Source organism: Leptosomus discolor, chromosome Z (assembly GCF_034619465.1).
Source record: "Leptosomus discolor isolate bLepDis1 chromosome Z, bLepDis1.hap2, whole genome shotgun sequence".
Classification (NCBI taxonomy): domain Eukaryota; kingdom Metazoa; phylum Chordata; class Aves; order Leptosomiformes; family Leptosomidae; genus Leptosomus; species Leptosomus discolor.
The window spans coordinates 82040327-82062228 of record NC_141419.1 but is presented as its reverse complement, the minus strand read 5'-3'; the positions used below and the strand labels follow the sequence as shown (position 1 = coordinate 82062228).

Here is a 21902-nt window from a genome sequence, read left to right as displayed (position 1 = left end):
CCCCGCCTTCCCCCCCCTCCGTGTCCCCCCCCTCCGTGTCCCCCCCCTCCGTGTCCCCCCCCTCCGTGTCCCCCCCCTCCGTCCCCCGCCCCGGGCTGAGTCGGTAGCGGGCCTCGCTGCGTGTCTGGGGCGCTGTGGGGCCGGCATGTGTGGGGGTTGCTCAGCCGAAGGGGAGCGGGTGGGGTAGCAGAGTGCGCTGGGGCTGCCCTGCCCTCCTGAGGGTCCTGCCTCAGGTGTGGGGCCCGGGGGGGGGGGCACCTTGGAGCAGCGCTGAGCCGCTCCCTCGGGTGGAAGGCCGGCCTGCTGCGGTGGTGAGCCGGTTTGAGGGAGGGAGCAGGTAAAAGAGCCGCCCTGCGGCCTCCGAGGCTGAGCCTTCCACAGCAGTCACCCCCCCCCTCCGGGGTGGGGTGTGGAGGTGTGTGGCCCCTGGAGCTGACCCACGAGCTGGTTAATGCTTGCGGTAATAAACGGAGGTTTTTTGGAGGATGTTCAAAATAGAAAATTTAGAAATGTTGCAGGGGATATTGCTAATGGGGCATCATAAGGTAGTTAAATGTACAGAAAGCATTCAGTGGTTTCTGTTCTGAGTGAGAAGAGCAAGCTGGAGTGCTTCTGTCAGCTGTAGGTGGAGTGTTTTCTTGTCTAGCTGTGGGCTCCAGACAGCTCTCACCCTACAGACCTGAGACAGTTAGAATGTAATATATTTTGGAATAATGGGAATGTTTGCACCGCTTTATGCGAGTGGGAGATGGTCAAACCTGGTCTAACTTTTTTTATTGTTACTATTTGTTAAAAGAAATTGGACTGCAAAATTAAAATCGTGATTGCAGCCTACCTTGGCTAAAGGTGCTCTGTGAATTTTAGTCTGTTATTGGTAAGTACTTTGCAACTGCACACTAATGCTAAGCTCTTGTGTGGTATTCGTTGCAGCGCTACCTCCATATCCACAGGGGTGCCAGGTCTGCCCCGTTTGACCAAGGTGTGACCTCGGCTAGGCAAATATGAGCAAATACGATGACAAACCTCTGGAGAAGCTCCTGCTACTATAAAATACTCCATGTGTCCCCCAGCTGTCTGGGTTTCTACTAACACATTAAATGAGTCTGTGTACTCATTTGATATGAAATTTTTGGTTCAGACATTGATTTAGATATCTGAAATATCTCTGGAGTACTGTATTTGACAAATTCTGTTCTCTACAATGATGTATCTTTCTGTATTAGTATAGCTTGTCTATGCGGGAGCCAGAACTTTTGTGGAGGTAGCTCAGCTTCCCGAGAAACTGCAGGCTTCATGCCATGGCAAGTGTGCAACAGCCTGCACTGCCTTTTGATCAAAAGGCAGAGCAATATTTAACTGGTGCTCTGCTTATACACATCTCTTTCTCTGAGAGAAGATGATAAAAGAGGAAGTGTTTTTCTCTGTAACAAAACCATGGTGCTTTTGCAGAAAAACACAGCAGCAGTGAAGCTGGTCAATAAGTGGATAGTGTGATTCATAGCAGCTGCTCCATCTTTCGCATCTCTGAAACCACAAACTACTCTTAGAAAATGACAATGCAAACCGCTTGCTTCTTGGGAACCTCCGTGGGAAAACAAGCAAGAGTGCTGTCTTTCTCTCTCTTCCCTCCCACTGCCCCCAACAAATCTTATGGCTGTTTTCTACTCCTACCCACAGAACTTGTTCCACCTACTAGCTTACTTGGGTTTGAGAACTTTGCACAAAGAATGGGGCAAAGCACGGGAGTGGTTTGTGTGTGGGACTGTACACTTGAAGCTGGCTTACCTACATATTGTAATGTACTGCTTTTGCTTTCACAGTCTGGTCTTTCTAACACTGTTCCTTTGGTTGATGCAGGGCTCCTGTACCCATGAGTAGGAATGCAGAAGGAAACTGTTAATAACAGTTTCTGGCAATTGACTTCCCTTCTTTCACAGTGAAGTGTTGAGTTTGTAGCTCGGAATCCTACCCTGTGGCATAGATTACTCTTATGTTGTGTGTACAACTCCCTTAGCTCTTCAGGATCGGTTACCTTTCTGTATATCAGCCCTGAGGCTGCCATGAGTGACTTGTCCCTGCTGTTTATGGCTGGAGCAAACACAGTGGAAGAGCAGAGGGCTCGATGGGAGAGAAAGCGCAGCCGGATAGCCATGGAGCTGCTGGAAACTGAACACCAATACCTTGAGCAGTTGGATTTGGTTGTCACAGTGAGTATTTCAGTCCCTTCTGATATGTGGGTACCTTCAGGCAGCATGTACTTATATATGTTGTCATGGGGAAGGGTCAAGAGCAAGGCTTTGATACATCCCTGCTGCATGGGACAACTGCTGGGGCTGAAAGTTTTTTTTGTTGTTTTACCTCTTCTGTAATATCCAACAAGTGTTTTGACCCCTTTGCTTTGGTCTGTACACAGACGTAATCTTTAAGTTTTGATTGTACAGGAGACTTGCTTTCAGATGCTTGAGATGTACGAAATGTAGGGGCACAGGCAGGAGAAAGACAGATTATGAACAAGGTGGTGGAAAACCGATGCATCTAGGACTACTGAAACAGAGTCTATCAGTGCTGTAGTGTTATGCCACATGTTTACAGTTACGCTCAAACTTACCAAGAAGGCCTACATTTGATGATACATATCTTAGGTAGGCTTTCATGATATTTGATATCCTTTCAAGCCAAGAGCGTGCACCTTCTTGCTTCTGCTGCATGCCACAAATAACCTTTGAGTGACCTGTGAATTCTACCTGTTTGAAATTCTCTTCTTTTTCCTACTTAGTTCTTTGTGACAATTTTAAAGGCCAAAGGGACGCTGAAACCTGCTGTGTTGGAAACCATATTTGGACCCCTGGAATCCATATGTTCGGCCAGCCAGTAAGTGAACACACCAATGTGATTCCTCTAATTATACAGAGAGGACCCTATATTGATGAGACTGCTTTATTTCCTGAAACCTTAATAACACCTTGTAAAACAGGCATTCACTTCCAGCACTGCTAGCCTTGATGGCACTTGCAGGAAAGTACCCTGGAAAATGCTGATCTGTATCCACCTACCTGGATGCCCAGTTGCTCTCTGGATAGTGGTTTAAACCCAGTAAGTCTGCTCCACACTACTTTTGAGGGATGTCTTCTGTAGCTTACTGTGTGACCACCAAGTGCATACTTGGCATGGAAACTGGATGTGAGGTGGAGACTGACCGTTGCGTTAAAGGGCAAAGGAATTTGGCAGAAAATAAACCCCCTCGCTTTCCAGCTTGTCCTCAGATATCAGAGGGGCTGCGGGCAGCTGGGCTTAGTTTCTGAGTGATGCCCAGTTCAGCTCTAGGAATCCAGTCATGTCCAGTATCAGACTATCAGCGCTTGACGGAACTAGCACGGCGTGTGGTCACATTTGAAAGATCTCACGCAGCTAGATTAATAATAGGGCAGTTTATTGGAGCAGCAGCCGATAGACAAGTTCTTTGGATTGACAGTGATAAATTCACTGTCTGCAAAGCACGTGCAAGTTTACATAAAAATAATACAGCCTGGCTATAAAACACACTAAATTATAACAGCAATTCTGTAGAAATTTCTAGGTTTCCCAGGGAGCACTTGGTGTAATCCAGTGTTCAAGTCTTACCCAAAGGTGTCCCTATGGCGGGTGAAGAGAGGCTCAGCCCGTCGACTGATCCCAAAAGTCTAAGGTGGTCCATGACTTGTCACTGATGGTATCTTCCCTAACATCCTTCTCTCTTAAGATATTTTTATACTATTTTTTACCTTTCAGGTGGACCTTGAGTGACTCTAGTCATACATACCTTTATTATGACTGGTGTAAAATTCTCTTGCTTCGCTTTTAAAGGTATAGCCCAGAGAAATTCGAGCACAGGCTCAGTGAGGGATGGTTGCACCTTGAAGGCTGGTAGCTTTTGGGATGGAGGTGTGTTTTGATATTATAATGAGATTATAACGAGCAAAGTTCACCTAAAGGACAGTATTTTGTCCAAAAAATGACAGTGTTGGCCCAGGGTAGCAAATATGCAGCTTACCCGTTCTGTAGTACCATCAAGTTCCCATCCCAGCAGTGGTATCACAGAGCCTGGCTGCAGTGTCTTGACTCCACTCCACCCTCCATGCTGTTTCTCATAGTCAGCACATCGAGCTCCCCTGATGTTGCCAACACTTAAGGTTGCCTGGCGAACTTCTGTGGAATGGATTCCTTGCGTACCCCTTGCACCCTGCTTTTGTACTTTTCCTTTAATGTGCTGTACCAGTGCTGTACTTTTTAATGTAAGTTTAACTTCCAAGTCACCTCTAGTGATTACTCCACAACTGACAAAGGAAGGTCAGCACAGAAGGGAACCAGGGGGAGCTGTGAAAATGCCATCAGTAATGTAGCCCTCACAAGCTATCTTTGCTCCTTGTGCATAGTGTTCTGTCATTTCACCTGGAGAGAGGGAATTTGGGACCAGGATTGGAAAATTTCTGTCAGAGTCTGGAGCTTTATGGCCACTACGCTGAGAATTTGGAGCAGGCAAATAAAACCTTGAAGGTAAGTATCTCCTTTAGTCTTCATGGTCTTTTGCAGAATGTGATTCTTTCTTTTTTCTTTCTCTGTTTTGTGAAACAGATGCATCATCTTGTAGCTGTTTCTGGAGTGATCAGTTTTCTTCCTTTTTCTGGGCTGCTGCAATATTCTCAGTCTTTCTTTCGTAATAGAATGGTGAAAACTTCTCTGCTTATTTAGAGCTTCAAATTTTTGAAGCTTGTTTCTGGTGTTTGTGTATGTATGTGCATACGCTGAGCACAGCTTTCTCAGAGTTCTGTATTTACTCCCACTCCTCCTTGGCTGGCAAGCCTGGAGAGTTTGCAGTGGGAACACTAGGAGACAGTGGTCTCTGTCTGGAGAATTATTGGATCTTCTAGTCTTTCCCATTGCCACTAACTGTATCTTAACAGTGGGATTTCGTTTTCCTTCCCCATTTTTTGTTTCTGTGGAGGTAGAAAAAATTTTCCTTCCCACTTTTCCAAATACAACCTGTCTTCCAAGAAATTTCAGAAGGATGCATTTTTATTTCAAAATCTGGACAACTCTATCTGGAATTTAAACCACTGGACTTCCAGTTTTTGTCTGTACTTGTTCCCAGCTGCAGGATGTACTGGGATGTTCCCCTTCTGTTTGCACGTATATATTCACACTTTTGATTTCCCAAGAGGAAAAAGCCATTTTGGATACTTTTCTTGAGGTGATGGAAATGCAGGGCTGCATTGCTTTGTCTTGAAATGAGTGGCCTCCTTGTTTTCCTATCTGAGTCAGCCCTCCTTTTTTTCTTTATTTCCATTTGCTGAGTATGCTAGCTTTATACTGCTGTGCGTGTATGAAGAGAGGATATCAATTCCATTACCTGCTGGGAAATAGTGGTCAGGAGAAAGGGAATTGCTTGCCCATGGCCACAAAAGAAGTCATTGATGCTTCCATTTAGGACTGGAGTCCTAAACTCTAAGTTTAAGAGTTCCAAGCTCTGGTGCGGACTAAAGCCCATATTTCTTTCTATAGTCTCAAAGCTATATACCTTTTCTGCTGCACACAGGAGCAACTGAGGAAAAGTAAGTCATTCCGACGATTTAAGAAACTCCAGGAGACTCGACCTCAGTTCCAAGGGAGGAAACTAGAGGATCTGCTTCCTTTGCCCCTGCAGAGGTTGCACCAGTAAGTAAGCAATTCTGAGTCTTCAAGGTGTCAGTACAAGAGGGAAAAGGGAACATAACAGTGTCTTGATTGCTACAGGAGGTAAAGTTGTTTAACATGTCTCAAAATCGGAGCATATAGACAGAAATGACACAGACCTGGAGATGTGCCTGTAAAGTGGAATCAGTATACATGGATGATGGGAGTGCACATGGGAGATGATGCAGAGAGGTGGCTATGTTTAGCACTGGCTCCTAAGCCCTTCATCTAGCTCTTGGGAAGAACTGAAGTGAAGACTTTCTGTCATCTTGGTAAGCTACTGAAATTAGGCCCTGAATAATAACAAGCTGTTTGAAGTGCTGCAGAAGTGGTGCTCTCTGCCAGAAATTATCTTGCTCTACCTTCGTGCAGGTTGCTGACCTGGAGCATTGTGACTCTCCTTTCTTGTAGAGGTTCCTTCTGGAGAGAGATTAGAGGAAGGAGCTTTTCTCCTCTCTCTGGTTATCGGGGCCATATGCTTTCCTCAGATTTGGTGCTAATCACAGTTGACTGAGCCTGGACAGATCCAGTCTGGATTGCTGTATTCCCCCCTTGAGGCATCATCTCCCCTTTGAAGAGGCAGGCTGACTACCTGAGGCAAGGGCTGCATGCACTCAAGGGCTGCCCTTTCTTGGGGAGGGTATGTGGGTAATACGAAGCACAGGCATTTTTCTGGGAACCCAGCTGCTGCAGCTGTAGATCGAGTAGCTGCTCTTCAACCATGGTCTTATCCATGCTAAAGCGAATTTGAGAGATTGAGCGCCTTGTTTCTTTGAAAATAACTTGGAGGGAGCATACCATAGTCTTTCAGGTAGATTTCTGTAACCTTTTTAATCAGCTTGGTAGATATAAATGTAAGCTTGCTTTTTACTGTAATTCTTTGGATCGTTCGTTTCAATTTGTAAAACAGCAGTGTATTTGTTGCTGCCCAACTGTTTGGAAAAATGGTGGTTTTTTAACAGAAATATTTTTGGTTCACGTTCAAGTTTCTCTGAACTATTCATATAACTTCTGTCAGTTCATTAACCTATTTGATGTGATATTTTGATATTTTTCTCTGTCATTTCAGACTGAAAATAGTTTGACTTTATTGGGAGAAGGCATTTATGGAGATCTGATCCTTTCTGGAGAGCAAAAAAGAAAAAGGTGGCTCCTAGTTCTTATAGAAATGCCTTTATTTTCTTGTGTGGGCAGGAAACATGGTATGAATGCTAGCATTCAGACATCTTAAAAAAAAAAGTTCAAAGAGAAATTTGTCTGTTACTGAAGGCATTTTTATGTGCATGCTAAGAGAGTTTCATGAACTGAAGTAATACATGAGGTTGCTTTTATCAGATCTCCAGGAAATGCCAAAGGCTTGCAGATGTATAAATACTTGGGTTAATTTAGTTGATAAATTTGAAGAATTGTGACCAAAAGCTGCTTGGTTAGGCTTAGAGGCATGTATTCCATCTCCTGGTGGAGTATTGTTCATCACTGTGTCACTAATAGGAGATGAAATAAACCTCCTCTCTCTGTCTCAGGTACAAGCATTTCCTCAGAGACCTGCTGGAGAACACCAGCCCAGACAGTGCCGAGTACCAGAAACTTGCAAGTATGATTCCACCTGTAGATGCTGGCACTTTGATCAGTGTTAGCCTCCTTGCTAATAATATTTGGATTTTCATTTTCTGTCTGCTTCCACAGGAAGAAAAATCTTCCTCTCTCTGGGGTTCTAGTGGATTACTATTTCCCTTCTTCATCTTGATCAAGATGTCCCTGAGAATACATTGGGAATAAAAATGTGGAGTAACTGGGAAAGTGGCCTAGGCATTAGGTTGGAGAAATGTCAGCTCTAGTTTTTATGACGAGGGTGGTGAGACACTGGAACGCATTGCCAAGGGAAGTTGTTGATATCCCATCACTGGAAGCATTCAAGGTCAGGTTGGATGGGGCTTTGTGCAACCTGGTCTAGTGAAAAATGTTTCTGTCCATGACAGGGGCGTTGGACTAGATGCTCTTTAAAGGTTCCTTCCAACTGAAACATTCTGACTACTGGTCATATGCCTCAATTTTCTGGGACAATTCACGTCCTTCATGCCATATTTACTAGCAGTTAACACCACTTGTGGGGCATTTTTCCTGTTGCTTCCAAATCTGGGAAATTGCTCCTCTGTCTAATGTTTCATTGGCAAAGAAATGTTTTCTAGAACCGCAGAAGTCTTGGTTGAAGAGAGACCTCTGGGGGTCATCTAGTCCGATCTCCTGCTGAAATTAGCGAATAAATCTGTTGTTGATACTTGGTTTAAAACATTTGCTTCTTAATTCCATCTTTTCACAGGAAGATAGATGAGGTGTAATACATACTTATTTGTGATAAACACTGAATATGTTGCTATAATTTCAGAGCCTGTGAAAACTGTTTCTGAAGTATCTCAGTGGGTCCAAGACATCATTCATAAGAGAGAGAACTCATTACAGCTACTTCGGGTTCAGAAGCTACTCAAAGGACAGAAGACCCAGGTTTTGACTCCAGGTGCATCTTACTGACAAGTCTGTTTTCCTTCTGCCAAGCTTATGTAACTGGAGACACGCTCACCTTCATCTCTGACTCAACTCACACTAACCAGTTCTCCCCTTCTGCCCATAATGCCCAAATTCCATAGATATGTGGTGAAGGGCTCTAACTAGTAGTTCAAGCACATCTTAATTAAGAATTTTTGAGTGAGGATAAGCAGCAACTTAATTGCCTGATATTCAGATAGCAGGAGCTGATGACATGTAGTTAGAAAGGTATTAACAGAAACCTAAGGAGGTCAGGAGTGTGAGTCCTGGGTGAGAATGAAAATCAGACTTTAAATAATTTTGGAAGAGTATAAGTAGCGGTGTTGTCATACTCCATTGCAGGAACCATAGATTTCTGTGTGTCAAGGGCCCAAGGACTGTAGCGTTTTTTACCTTAAGCTACAAGCTTTGTGGAGTTCTGCACACACCCTTCGTGTGAAGAATCTTCTTTTATCTACAAGGTTAAACTGTGCCAGAAATCAGAGTATTTGTGTTGGTAGCTGAGATGCATAAAGTCACAGTCGCTGGCATGTAAGATCATCTAATTGGACAGCAGGTTTCTTTGTGACCTCTTGTGTGAATGGGTGCTCTCCGTGCCCAGAGCACACTCTAAGCTACGTATGGAATATTGTGAGAAATGTGTCCAGTCTGCACAATTATGAAGTGGACACTTGGGGCTTCACCTGTGCCCACACTAAACACTGCTGTTGGAGAGGTATTATCTAGAAAGGATCTATAGACACCTTTCCATTTTCTAGGACAGAGAATTGAGATGGTTGTGTTTTCCATTAGTTGGAGTAAAATAGGTACTATTGGATGTGAGAAGCAGAAAAGTAAGAGGCAGCAGGGGCTTGCTAGTTTTGGGGCAACTTCCCAGAAAGAAGCTAGTTTTTGCAGAACTGTTAAGACTGCATCCTGTTACTAGCAGAGAAGAGGTGAGAAAACATAATGCTATAGATTCAGGGAAAAGGAGTAGCTTTGGAGTTGGGTATCTCATATTTGGCAGTGTCTCTGTGATGTACTGCTCCCAACAAAAAGAGACCCTGCTTTCCTTGCTACCTTCCATATATAGGGCAAATACCATCTTAGCCAGAACTGCCTCCTTAACATAGCACACTGTTCTGTCATCCCTAGGGATATTTCCTTGCCTTCCTTTCACAAGAATTTCCTAAACCGTCTGCCCCTGGGAATCCTGAACACAGATCTATATCCCAAGACTTCCAGCACAGTCCAACTCAGACTGTATGCCAGGGAGTCTGATCATAGCTTAGCGTGAGGGAAACAGTTCCCAGTCTAGCCCCATGCTGCTGGCATCTTCCTTCCATGTGTTTTCTAAACTCTGACTGATTTCTGCACCTATTTCTCAGTTTCTTATTCACAGAATCACAGAATGTTAGGGGTTGGAAGGGACCTTGAAAGATCACCTAGTCCAACCCCCCTGCCAGAGCAGGACCGCCTAGAGTAGGTCACACAGGAACATGTCCAGGCGGGTTTTGAATGTCTCCAGAGAAGGAGACTCCACAACCTCTCTGGGCAGCCTGTTCCAGGGCTCTGTCACCCTCACAGTGAAAAAGTTTTCTCTTATGTTAATGTGGAACCTCCTGTCCTCCAGCTTGCACCCGTTGCCCCTTGTCCTGTCATTGGCCATCACCGAGAAGAGCCCGGCTCCATCCTCCTGACTCTCGCCCTTTACATATTTCTAAACATTAACGAGGTCACCCCTCAGTCTCCTCTTCTCCAAGCTGAAGAGCCCCAGCACCCTCAGCGTTTCATCAGAAGGGAGATGTTCCACCCCCTTCATCCCCTTTGTGGCTCTGCGCTGGACTCTTTCAAGCAGTTCCCTGTCCTTCTTGACCTGAGGGGCCCAGAACTGCACACACTATTCCAGGTGCGGTCTCACCAGGGCAGAGGAGAGGGGGAGGAGAACCTCCCTCGATCTACTGACCACACCCCTTCTAATACACCCCAGGAAGCCATTGGCCTTCTTGGCCCCAAGGGCACGTTGCTGGCTCATGGTCATCCGGCTGCCCACCAGGACCCCCAGGTCCCTTTCCCCTCTGCTACTCTCTGTTCAGATAAGAGGAGTGGTTCCTGTGGAGTAAGCTAAGCAGGAATTCACTTGCCTCTACATTTTGTGACTGTAGCATACTGAGAAAGACAGACACAATCCATAATTAAAATGAAATTGTCTTGTTTTCTAAAAGGTCCTTACTCAGCCAGAAGCTAAGGCATGAAAAACAATGGCTAAAATTTTCTGGCAGGTGTTTCCCAGACCAGGCCAGATGGCAATACCTTATTGTGGCTTTAAATTCTTACAAATAATCTTACTGGCAGGTGTCTTAATAATTTCCATGAGTTGATGGCTATCTTGTACAATAATCATTCTAGTCAGAGGCACTGCTTTAAGTACTCTATTTTGTGCAGATGCCATTTTTTAAAATGGCTGCTTACAGCTAGGTTTATTGAATTGTTTTGATTTTTTTTTTCCCACCAATTTCTCTGCCTTTTGCAATTTATTTCATGGGTAGATGACACTAGACCCTATTCTGTAAGACAAGGTTGATAAGGCTGTCTGTTCAGACCTTCCTTTTAATGTGTTGTTTTGTATCCCCTTTGCTGTGTTCTCATTAGAGTAGTAATTGCATTCTGTAATCTGTTAACTACTGGAGGTCCGCATGTAGTTAGACGACCTGTGAAATGTTTGTTTTGTTTTGTTTTTAATTGGCACACACAAGCAAAAAAAAAACAGGAGAAAAATAATAAATATTCAAAGCTCAGGCTAACTTCTGGTTTACTACTAATGGCAAACAATTGGGCAACACACATTAAAGATAGTTCATGGTATGTTTTCCAAAGTCTTATGTTAACTTAAAGGTATACAAACCGTGTTTTTTGTTCCGGTCTCTTTAAACAGACTTGCATATCATAATATCCTCTTATTTAACATAGTAGATATATAACAACTTCAGTGTTCTCCTCACATACTGAAAGTTTTGGGCTGATTACTTCTTCTGGATGGGTGCTATTAGTGCCGGTGAGCTGGCCCCAGTTGATATTTAGCGCCTTCTAGTGGCCTGGAATTGATGTAGAACCTGGTAACCTACAAGGGTAGCTCACTTATTTCTCTCATTATATCCTTTTTTGTTTACAATAATGATCTGACAACTTTTTCCCCTTGCATGCCTAGGGCGCTGGTATATCCGGGAAGGCTGGCTTTTGGTGGTGCCTTCAAAGGGAGAAGAACTGAAGCGCAGGATGTTCTTCCTTTTTTCTGATATCTTTATCGCAACAAAGCCCTGCCACCCACTGCACCCGCTGAACTCGAACAAATTGGCATGCCAGGCTGTCTACCCGCTTCACCAGTGCATAGTGGATAAAGTGTTCGGCCACACGCAGAGCCAAGGAGGGCTCCTCAGTGTAAGTCTTCCTGCTTCTGCCTGGCAGAAGCATCAGTGGGGTCAGGCTTGTGAAGTAGGTCTCTAGCTGTCTCTGCAGCAGCAGGACTGAGATGATGAGAGTGATGACAACTGTAAACACAATGTCTGAGTGAGGGAAACCCTTCTTTTGAGTGATGTAGGTCCTTTTGCCTTCGTGCTGTTTGCCCTCCTGAGTACTCTGGGGAACAGACTGCTGGTTGCTTCACTTAGCTCAGATAAGGAGGGTCCAATAAGACTGACATGTCCTCATTAGAGCCACATGTTTGGGGAGACAGACCCACAGTCATGTGACAATGAATATGTAGCATTGCATTGACTGTTGACTGAGCTTATAGAAAATGCTGAAAAACAAAGAATGCAAAAAACCCCACAACAGATATTGTTTGTGCATCTAACTCCCTGAGGGCTGCAAAGTCTTTGACTGGGACTGATGCCTTAGGCAGGGGTTTCAAGTACAGGTCTTCCTAGGTTGCAGCCCCTGGGAGCTATGTTAGCTCATTCCTTGTGAGCTATGGCAAGGAAGACGCTGTGGGCAAGCTGTGATTTGTAGATGGTGGTAGTGGAAAGACCCCTAGGGGCAGCTTGAAATATGGGGGAAAACTATGAAGAGCTGCTGAGAACTGTAATTGCCCACTTCCAAACATCCTATTAAGTCAAAGTGAGCTGTCACCTTTGGCTGGAAGGAATGGACAAGACTGACACTTGCTCTGTACTGTCCAGTCTCTGGCTTTTCCCAATACCAATGCTAAATTTTTCTATCTGGGAAAGAAAATGGTGGAAATCAGCATGTGGGCTGAGTGGAGATCAGTGGTGGTTTCCTTTTATCGGAGTTGCTGCCTTGGCAAGGAATGCCATGGAGTGGCACCAGATTCTGTTTGCTTTTCAGCTTTCCTTTCCACACAAGACACTGTTGCTGATGTCCAGTGACCAAGAAGATATTAATGACTGGTATCGGAGTCTCACAGCTGCAGTCAGGTAGGCATCCATTTTCCAGAGGTAAAGGGGCTGAGGGAAGGGGGAAGAACATAAAAATCATCATATGGACCTGTGTATTTGCATGTATTACATGGTTATAAGGCTGATAGAGAAGACCTGACTCTGGCAGCCAGTATACAAGGGAACAGTAAGAACAGATTTAATGTATTAACAGTGAACTTCCCTTTTGTTTGCCTCTACAGGCAGCTGAAAGCCTGACCCACCTGAGTACAAGACAGAATCACAGGATGGTAGGGGTTGGAAGGAACCTCTGGAGCTCATCTAATCCAACCTCCCTGCTAAATCAGGTTCACCTACAGCAGGTTGCAGAGGATCACATCCAAGCAGGTTTTGTGTATCTCCAGAGAAGAAGACTCCACAGCTTCCCTGGGCAGCCTGTTCCAGTGCTCTGTCACCCTCACAGTGAAAATGTTTTTCCTCAAGTTGAGGAGGAACTTCCTGTGCTGCAGTTTGTGCCTGTTGCCCCTTGTCCTGTCACTGGGCACCACTGAAAAGAGCCTGGCCCCATCCTCTTGACACCCACCCTTTAGATATTTATAAGCATTGATAAGGTCCCCTCTCAGTCTTCTCTTCTGCAGGCTAAAGAGCCCCGGGTCTCTCAGCCTTTCCTCATAAAGAGAGATGGTCCAGTGCCCTCATCATCTTCATGGCCCTCCTCTGGACTCCCTCCAGTATTTTCCTGTCTCTCTCGAACTGGGGAGCCCAGAACTGCACACAGCACTCCAGATGTGGCCTCACCAGGGCAAAGTAGAGGGGGAGGAAAACCTCTCTCGACCTGCTGGCCATGCACCCCAGGATACCATTGGCCTTGGCACAAGGGCGCATTGCTGGTTCATGCTCAACAATGCTGTCCAACAGAACTCCAAGGTCCTTCCCCTCAGAGCTGCTCTCCAGCAGGTCGGCCCCCAGCCTGTACTGGTGCACAGGGTTATCCCTTCCCAAGTGCAGGACCCTACACTTGCCCTTGTTGAACCTCATCAGGTTCCTCCTTGCCCAGCTCTCCAGCCTGTCCAGGTCTCACTGAATGGCAGCACAGCCTTCTGGTGTGTCAGCCACTCCTCCCAGTTTTGTGTCATCAGGAAACTTGCTGAGGGTACGCTCTGTCCATCCGGGCTGTTGATGAGTATGTTGAATGAGACTGGACCCAGTACTGACCCCTGGGGAACACTGCTAGTCACAGGCCTCAAACTAGACCCTGCACCACTGATCACAACCCTCTGAGCTCTGTCCTTCAGCCAGTTCTCAATCCACCTCACTGTCCACTCATCTAACCCACACTTCCTAAGCTTATCTGTGAGGATGTGATGGGACAGTGTCAAAAGCCTTGCTGAAGTCGAGGTAGACAACATCCACTGCTCTCTCCTCATCTACCCAGCCAGTTGTGCCATCATAGAAGGCTATCAGGTTGGTCAAGCATGACTTCTCCCTGGTCAGTCCATGTTGACCACTCCCGATAACCTCTTCCTCCACATGCTTAGGGGTGACATTCAGAATGAGCTGTTCCATCATTTTTCCAGGGATGGAGGTGAGGCTGACTGGTCTGTAGTTTCCCAGGCCTTCCTTCTTGCCCTTTTTGAAGATTAGGGTGACATTGGCTTTCCTCCAGTCCGCAGACACCTCTCCTGTTCTCTAGGACCTTTCAAAGATGATGGAGAGCAGCTTAGCAATAGCATCTGCCAGCTCCCTCAGCACTTGTTCGTGCATCCCATTTGGGCCCATGGATTTGTGGGTGCCCAGGTTGCCTAAATGATCTCTTAACCCAATCCTCCTTGACCAGATGAAAGTCTTCCTTTCTCCAGACTTCTCCGATCTCCAGGGTCTGGGATTCCTGAGGACCAGCCTTGGCAGTAAAGACTGAGGCGAAGAAGGCATTCAGTAACTCTGCCTTCTCCGTACCCTCTGTCACCAAGGCACCCCCCTCATTCAGCAGTTGGCTCACATTTCCTCTGGTCTTCCTTTTGCTGTTGATGTACTTGAAGAAGCCCTTTTTGTTGTCCTTGAATTCCCTTGCCAGATTTAATTCCAAGTGGGCCTTAACGTTGCTTGTTGCATCCCTGCATACTCTGACAATGCTTCTATATTCCTTCCAAGTGGCTAGTTCCTTTTTCCATACGCTGTAAACATCCTTCTTCCCTTTGAGTTTTTCCAGAAACTCCTTGCTCATCCATGCAGGTCTCCTGCCTTCTTTCCTTGATTTCTTACTTGTAGGGATGCACTGATCTTGAGCTTGGAAGAAGGGGTGCTGGAATATTAACCAGCTCTCTTGGGTCCCCCTAACTTCTAGAGCCCTAACCCATGGGATTCCTCCAAGTAGGTCTTTGAAGAGGCCAAAGTTAGCTCTCCTGAAGGCCAGGGTTGCAATCCTACCTATTGCCCTGTTTCTTCCATGCAGGATCCTGAACTCTACCATCTCATGGTCACTGCAGCCAAGGCTGCCCCCAACCTTCACATCCCCAGCCAGTCTTTCTTTGTTAGCATAAGGTCCAGCAGGACACCTCTCCTCGTTGGCTTCTCCACTACATGTGTCAAAAAGTTATTATCACTGCTCTGAAGGAACCTCCTGGCCTACGTGTGCCTAGCTGTTGCCTTTCCAGCAGATATCAGGGTGGCTGAAGTCCCCCATGAGAACCAGGGCCTGTGAACGTAAGGCTACTTCCAGCTGTCTGTAGAAGGCCTCATTGACTTTATTTTCCTGATCAGGTGGCCTGTAGTAAGCACCTACAATAGTGTCACCCATATTAGCTAGCCCCTGAATTTTTACGTGTAAGCTCACGACTCATACTTCATCCCTCCCTAGGCAGAGCTCAGTACTTTCCAGGTGCTCTCTCACATAAAGAGCAACTCCCCCACCTCGCATTGCTGGCCTGTCTTTCCTAAAAAGTATGTAGCCATCCTTGACAGCATTCCAGTAACGTGAACTGTCCCACCATGTCTCTGTGACTGCAGTGAGGTCACGGCCTTGCAGGCCCACACAGATCTCTAGTTCTTCCTGTTCATTCTCCAAGACAGACTGGTAGGACAACCGCCCCTCTTGGTAGCAGCCTACACAATCTTGGGAAATGTTCAAGGACATATAGTAGAATAATTGAATTCAGAGGGAACACGCACTGTGCTTGTAAGATTATGAATGCTTTGTCAGCTGTCCAAATCTTAATACAGATACTGCAAAAAGTAGGTAAGCATACTAAGGATTTATATATTAAAAATATGTATCAAGAATTTTCCTCAATTTAGCTTAGAGGCTTGTAGCTTTTCCACAATTTTTTTCCCCTCACATTGTAAATTTACAGGCAAGCAGAATAGAGCCTGACTTGCTTTCCCTTGTTAAATGTTTTTATCCAACAGCCTTTCTAAATCGGTGGGTTTGCGTTTGTTTGTCTACATATATGTCTAACTGCTCTTGCTTCTGGGTCCTTTGATCAAAATGGGTGTTTTGGATAATGGTAACATGAGCATAACACTGTATTTTCAGCTAGTGCTATAGGGCTACAGTCATCTTCCTCTATTGATATTTTTAATCATTCATATCCTGGAGTTTTCTACCAAAATAGTTCGAGAGTTATTGTCTCTCCTCCTCTAAAACAGTGATAGGTATGCAGATCAAGGGAAAATGATTCAGTGTTTAAAATCCTACCTCTCAGTTTCTCATCAATCCCACAGAAAATTTCATCTGCTGAACTATTTGAAATAAACTAGTAGGTAACATAGACTTACACTTATGAAACAGCATTCATATTATTCATTAAATAATTCTTTGTTTCCCCTCCCACAGGTTACATATAGAATGTTTTAGGTGGAGAGTTGAGTGACATAATCATATATGTATAGAATTAAGCAGGGGTGTTAAATGTAATATTAATTTTCTAGATAATTAAGCAAAAGTTTCACTCCAGGGCATTGTAGCCTTCAGAGTTTTGTGCTGAAACTGGTTTTCTGCTTGGTCCCTCGCTCTTTAGCCAAAACAGAGCCGTTTTGCCACCACAAGGCTCCGTCTTTCAGCTGTTATCTCCCCTCGCAAGGTTTGTAGAAGGGAGATGCAGATACCAGCATTCTTATTCTTTCGCTGTTTTTTGCTGGATGAACAAGATTCTCAGCTCTTGTCCTTGATCCGTCCACGGCATAACAACCTTACAAGCCTGGCATTTCTCCACATCATCCACCCCATGACTATAGTCACTCAACACAAAGCCCAAAATCATGCTTTTAAAAAGTCAGTCTTGGGAGTATCCCTTATGCTGTAGTCCTTTTCCTCCTTGCCCAGTCACGCTTCTGAGACCGTCCAACCAGATGCCAGATGAATCAATACCCAGTATAACATAGCTTTAATACAAGACAACAATACACAAAACAGAATGATCACAATTATTATTATTATCATCAGTATAAATTGTAATAGGCTTTGTATCCATCCTGTTAATGAAAACCCTAAACCATGCAAAAGTTTGTTCAGCCATCCATTCTCCATGCTGTATCTAAGATCTCTACTATGAAGCATTCTGCCACATGCTTCATACAGTGTAATTGTTCATTGAGATCTCTAGTTACATTTGGTACATGGATACAACACGTGTCATTGGTCAGACTCAAATATCCACACACACCATTTTCATACAATAATAACAAGTCTGGTGTTAGCCTATTCTGTAAGGTCATCTTCGAGGTTGCCTGTAATTGTACATTTAACTGCTTCAGTCCAACACGAGTTTCATTAGCCAATGCTTCAATCTGTCCAGTGAGGTTATAGAGCATCTTTTGATTTTGGAATGCTGTCAGTTGGGATCTAAAAATCGATTCTAGAGCCCATCCTACCACAGTTCCTGTAGTAGGATGTTGCCATGGGTCTCTCGAGTCCCTTTTGATAGGTCCCCATAGGGTTGGTACAAGAGATTGTTTTCTCCAGAGGGGGCAAATTGTCAATAGTCCCTGTGCATGTTGGCATCATGGACTTCCCACCGGAACTAAGTAGGCCAGATTCCAACACTGCTAACCCACACAGTGCATCCTAAGGAGGGTATGCTAACTTCTGAACAAATTATGTTAGACTGGGTGCCATTGTTAGTCAAATAAGACCAAGTGTCATCGATTGGGGCGGTATAGCTAGGACAAATACAACCCAGTTGGAGGGCTTGGGCTATCAGGCTCAATCTCTGAATTTCAGCTTCATTGCTGTCGCAATTATAAACTTTGGTGCAATTCCAATTATGGTGTTTTGGGCTATCTGAGCAGGAGACATTAAAGTTTGCATACTGGATACCAACTGGTATGAGATTGTCTGGTAATCCAATAGCCCCACCCCAATCAATACACCAGTAGTGGTTTGCATGCAGTGCCAATCACCATGTCGTGGTGTTCCCCACACCCTTGGTATATGTATTCCCCGTGGTGTGTTGGTGCTTTGGTTCCCAGAAGGATGATATATCGCCTCCTCAGTTTTACCATTACCCTTAAACCTCAGCCGTTGTTTAGCGATTTTGCAGTCTTTTATGGTTTCATTGCTATTGGTCCATTTCAGGACATATTTTCCTTCCTCAGTGTGCCTCATTAGATTGGTGGTGTTTTTCCACACAGCCTCCCAAGTCTGGTTCAAATCGATGGTTAATATCCCCCAAGTTAGTGGTGAATTGGCAGACTGGGGAAGGGGTAGACATGCTGTAATTTGGCTGACATTCTGAGTTCATCCAATAGCTTGGACTAACTGAAGTATGAGACCTGAAGTAAGGCTTAAACCACCATTGAGTGACAGTAAAATAAACAAACAATGTTTTATTCACATTATTGAAATTTCAGCTTCCAAATTATTAATATTGAAAATACAACAACTCCTGCTATAAAGATTAAGAATCCCAGGGGACACTCCAGCTAAGTGTAGGATAATCTGTTGTTCCAAGTGCAATTTTCTGGCATCCGGAGTTCCTCTAAGTACAAAAGAAAAAGGAAGGTGCTTGGTCATTATTCAACCAGCTAGCCTTGGGTAAAAAAGACGGTACTATCCATCTAGTACTAATTCAGTGGATTTTCCCAGAGCTATCTTTTGCTTCCCAGGCATAAAGTTTCTTTGGGGTCACTAGGACCATAGCAACTGTCCCAGTTTGAGGCATTTTAACTAGGACAAGTGGCCTATATAAAAGCCTGTAGGATATTCTCCCAGTTTTACATCTGCCTTTGGCACCAAAGTTGTGCCAGAAGTGCAAAAAGCTTTAATTTTCAAGGTGTCCTGTGCCCACGTGGACTCATCCACAGGTCACAGTCCCTTTGACTTGAGTTCATGCTGGAGTTCCAGCCTGCCCTGTTCAGCAGCACTACTACAGCAGCGATGCTCTGGCCATCTGCCAGACCAGTGGGCAGCATTGCTGCGGCTGTTATCAAAATGTTCCTGGGCACAGCAAAGTACGATGATAAGCAGTACAGCAGGACAGCAAGCAGTGAAAGCAAAAAGCAGTCACTAACGAGCACTAAACTCTAACGTACAGTGAGGCAAGCAAGCCCCGGGGCAAGCACAGGAGCCTGCCAATTAATAGCTAAACAGCAATAAATTCAATCTAGCACATTACAATCAAGGCTGTTGTTATCTCAAGCCCTTCGAGCTCCACATTGGGTGCTAAAAACGACTGTTGTGATTTAACTGCAGTCAGCTCCACACCAAAGATTGTTACGTTCTTTATCAAACTTTAGCTTAGATTCTGGCTTGTTGGTGTGGACCTGGCGAACTCGCTGGGGCTGTTCAGATGGTTTCCCAGTGGTCGATCTGACCCAGCCCATGCAGCACCCATAATTCACTATTTCTTGTACAAACTCACTCCCAGGTGGTAACATGGACCTGGTCCCGCAGAGGCTGTGCAGCAGCTGCCGCAGCATTCATAGCACAGGTAGTTTGTATGCCGTCCTGAGCATCAGCTACACATGTTTTTAGGCTATCTGGGAGGCCACAGATAAGGGGAGTTAATCTTGCCAGATCAATAGGGCCTAGCATTGGGGATCTCCTTATCTCATCCCTCTCGTACATTGCTTGTATGCAAGCTGCTTTTTGCGCAGACACAGCCAAATGAGAAAACCCTGAGGTCTCAATAACAAGGGGATCTCCTCTGTCCTGTGGATCTATGCCGCTGGCCCCACAGGCAGCCCGTGCAGTCAAGTGAGTAATTATGATCGCTCAGTGTGGTGGTTAAAAACACTCCAGGGCCGCAATAGTCTCCTGCTTCTTACTCACTTAATAGGATTTGGTCCCCTCCCATAAGGGAGACTCGGCACACACAACTATGTCTCCGATTCCTCTGGATGCCTGGGATATCCTTCCTGTCATTTTGCCAACTCGGACGGAGACCATGGGATGGTGCATACAGTAGTAGGAATATCCTATGTCCATCATTTGCTGTTTCAGTTTTGATCAGTGGCCATATAGGTGTAGGTTCTGGGGTAAGATCACAATCCAAATCTGCCACCAGTTCATCGTTATCACCATACCAGATATCTCCATCCCATGTCTCAGCATCGGCACAGTGTAATAATTTGCAAATCTGTTCAGCTGAGACCAAGGATGTTATTTGGCTTAGTAAGAAATCTAATTTTACCTGTAGTTGTTTCTCTCACCTCTGGGCCGAAGCCAGCAGCATTTAAAGTTCCCTGTTTTCTGGTTTTAGGTTTTGGCTTTCAATTGTGAGGGTATCTACCTGTGTCCTCAATTTCCCTTGGGTCTGTCTTTCAAAGTTCAAGGATATTTTCAATACTTCATTCTCTGACTTCAAGACAGCATATTCTACCTCTACAACTTTTTTGGGGGAAGTGGACTTTCTGAATTCCTTTTGCGTGCAAGATAAGCAAGGCCCCAATATTGCACAAAATTCCTTTGCCTTTACCTTTTCTGATCCTTTGCTCACTCTTACATCTGTCTATTTGCTCTACCACTTTGGCCTCCTCTTTCCAAAATTTTTGTACCCATTCCATTCCCTTTTGGGATGGTGCATACTCATATTTTTGCAGCAGTTTAACCATGGCAACCCTGTCTGTGACGCCAAATTTTCCTGTTGCATTAAAGAGTAAGGATGTGACGTTTGCCTGTCAGAGCCCTCCCGGGGACTGTCACTGACACAGTTCCGCAAAGCTGCAAATACAGGGAACTTATGGAGGCGACAGACGTTCCAAGTGCGGAATTGCCGTTGACACACACACTTACTGCAGTAACGCTGATACCCCAGAGCAATGCTGGCCGAGTTTTCCCGGGTATTCTTCACCAGGGGCGAAGGCGCAGTTCTTACCAAGAAGGCGGCCCCGTCTTGGGTGGAGGAAGAGGAGCACAGCCCGTCGACTGTCTCTTCTAGATCTTCAGTCCCTTTCTCCCAATTTTTACCCCTTATTCTCCTCTTTTTATTCTCGAATTCTTTGTTTCCCCTCCCACAGGCTACATACAGCATGGTTTAGGCAGAGAGTTGAGTGACGTAGTCATATATGTTTAGAATTAAGCAGGGGTGTTAGCTGTAATACTAATTTTCTAGATAATTAAGCAAAGGTTTCACTCCTGGGCATCGTAGCCTTCAGAGTTTTGTGCTGAAACTGTTTCCTGCACTCTTTAGCTAAAACAGCCGTCTTGCCACCGCAAGGCTCCGTCTTTCAGCTGTTATCTCCCCTGTCAGGTTTGCAGAACGGAGAAGCAGAGATCAGCATTCTTACCCTTTTCCTGGGGTTTTTTTTCAGATGAGCAAGTTTCTCACCTTTTGTCCTTGCTCTGTCCATGGCATAATGATCTTACAAGCCTGGCATTTCTTCACAGCTCCTCTTCCTCCACCCATTCCATACTTGTAATGTCTGTTGCCTTAGTAAGTTCCCTGTATTTGCAGCTTTGCAGAACTGTTTCAGTGACAGTCCCTGGACGGGCTCTGACAGGCAAACGTCACACCCTTAGTCTTAATGTGACATAGCTCAACTGCAAAGAGGGCAATCTCAAGGTCATTAGAAACATAAAGATTAAGGTCTGTCTGAATGCTGACTTTTTAGCAGTTTGACTGTTTTTTCTTCTTCCTTAAACAGCACCACACATCCTTCATTCCTTGCTGGAATTCATTAAAACAGAAGTGGTATTGTGTGAGACAAATGTCCTGAACAGAGAATTACCAAATTTTAAGTTAACATTACTTGATTAGGTTTTTTTTTGTCTTTCCATACAGCTAACTCACTATAGATGATCACTCATTTGTCTTACATTCTGAAACTTGGGATGAAGGG

The 21902-nt window shown here is 45.0% G+C and overlaps 1 protein-coding gene across 1 annotated transcript; it reads left to right on the top strand.

The window, feature by feature from the left end:
• The first annotated feature begins 2060 nt into the window (after positions 1–2060).
• On the top strand, positions 2061–21001 carry ARHGEF39 (Rho guanine nucleotide exchange factor 39). The gene is made up of 9 exons (XM_086480162.1): positions 2061–2207; positions 2777–2871; positions 4413–4533; positions 5573–5691; positions 7233–7303; positions 8096–8224; positions 11441–11670; positions 12577–12665; positions 20746–21001. Exons 1-9 carry the CDS (start codon positions 2061–2063, stop codon positions 20999–21001), a joined length of 1257 nt encoding a protein of 418 aa, XP_086336288.1.
• Positions 21002–21902: the final 901 nt, after the last annotated feature.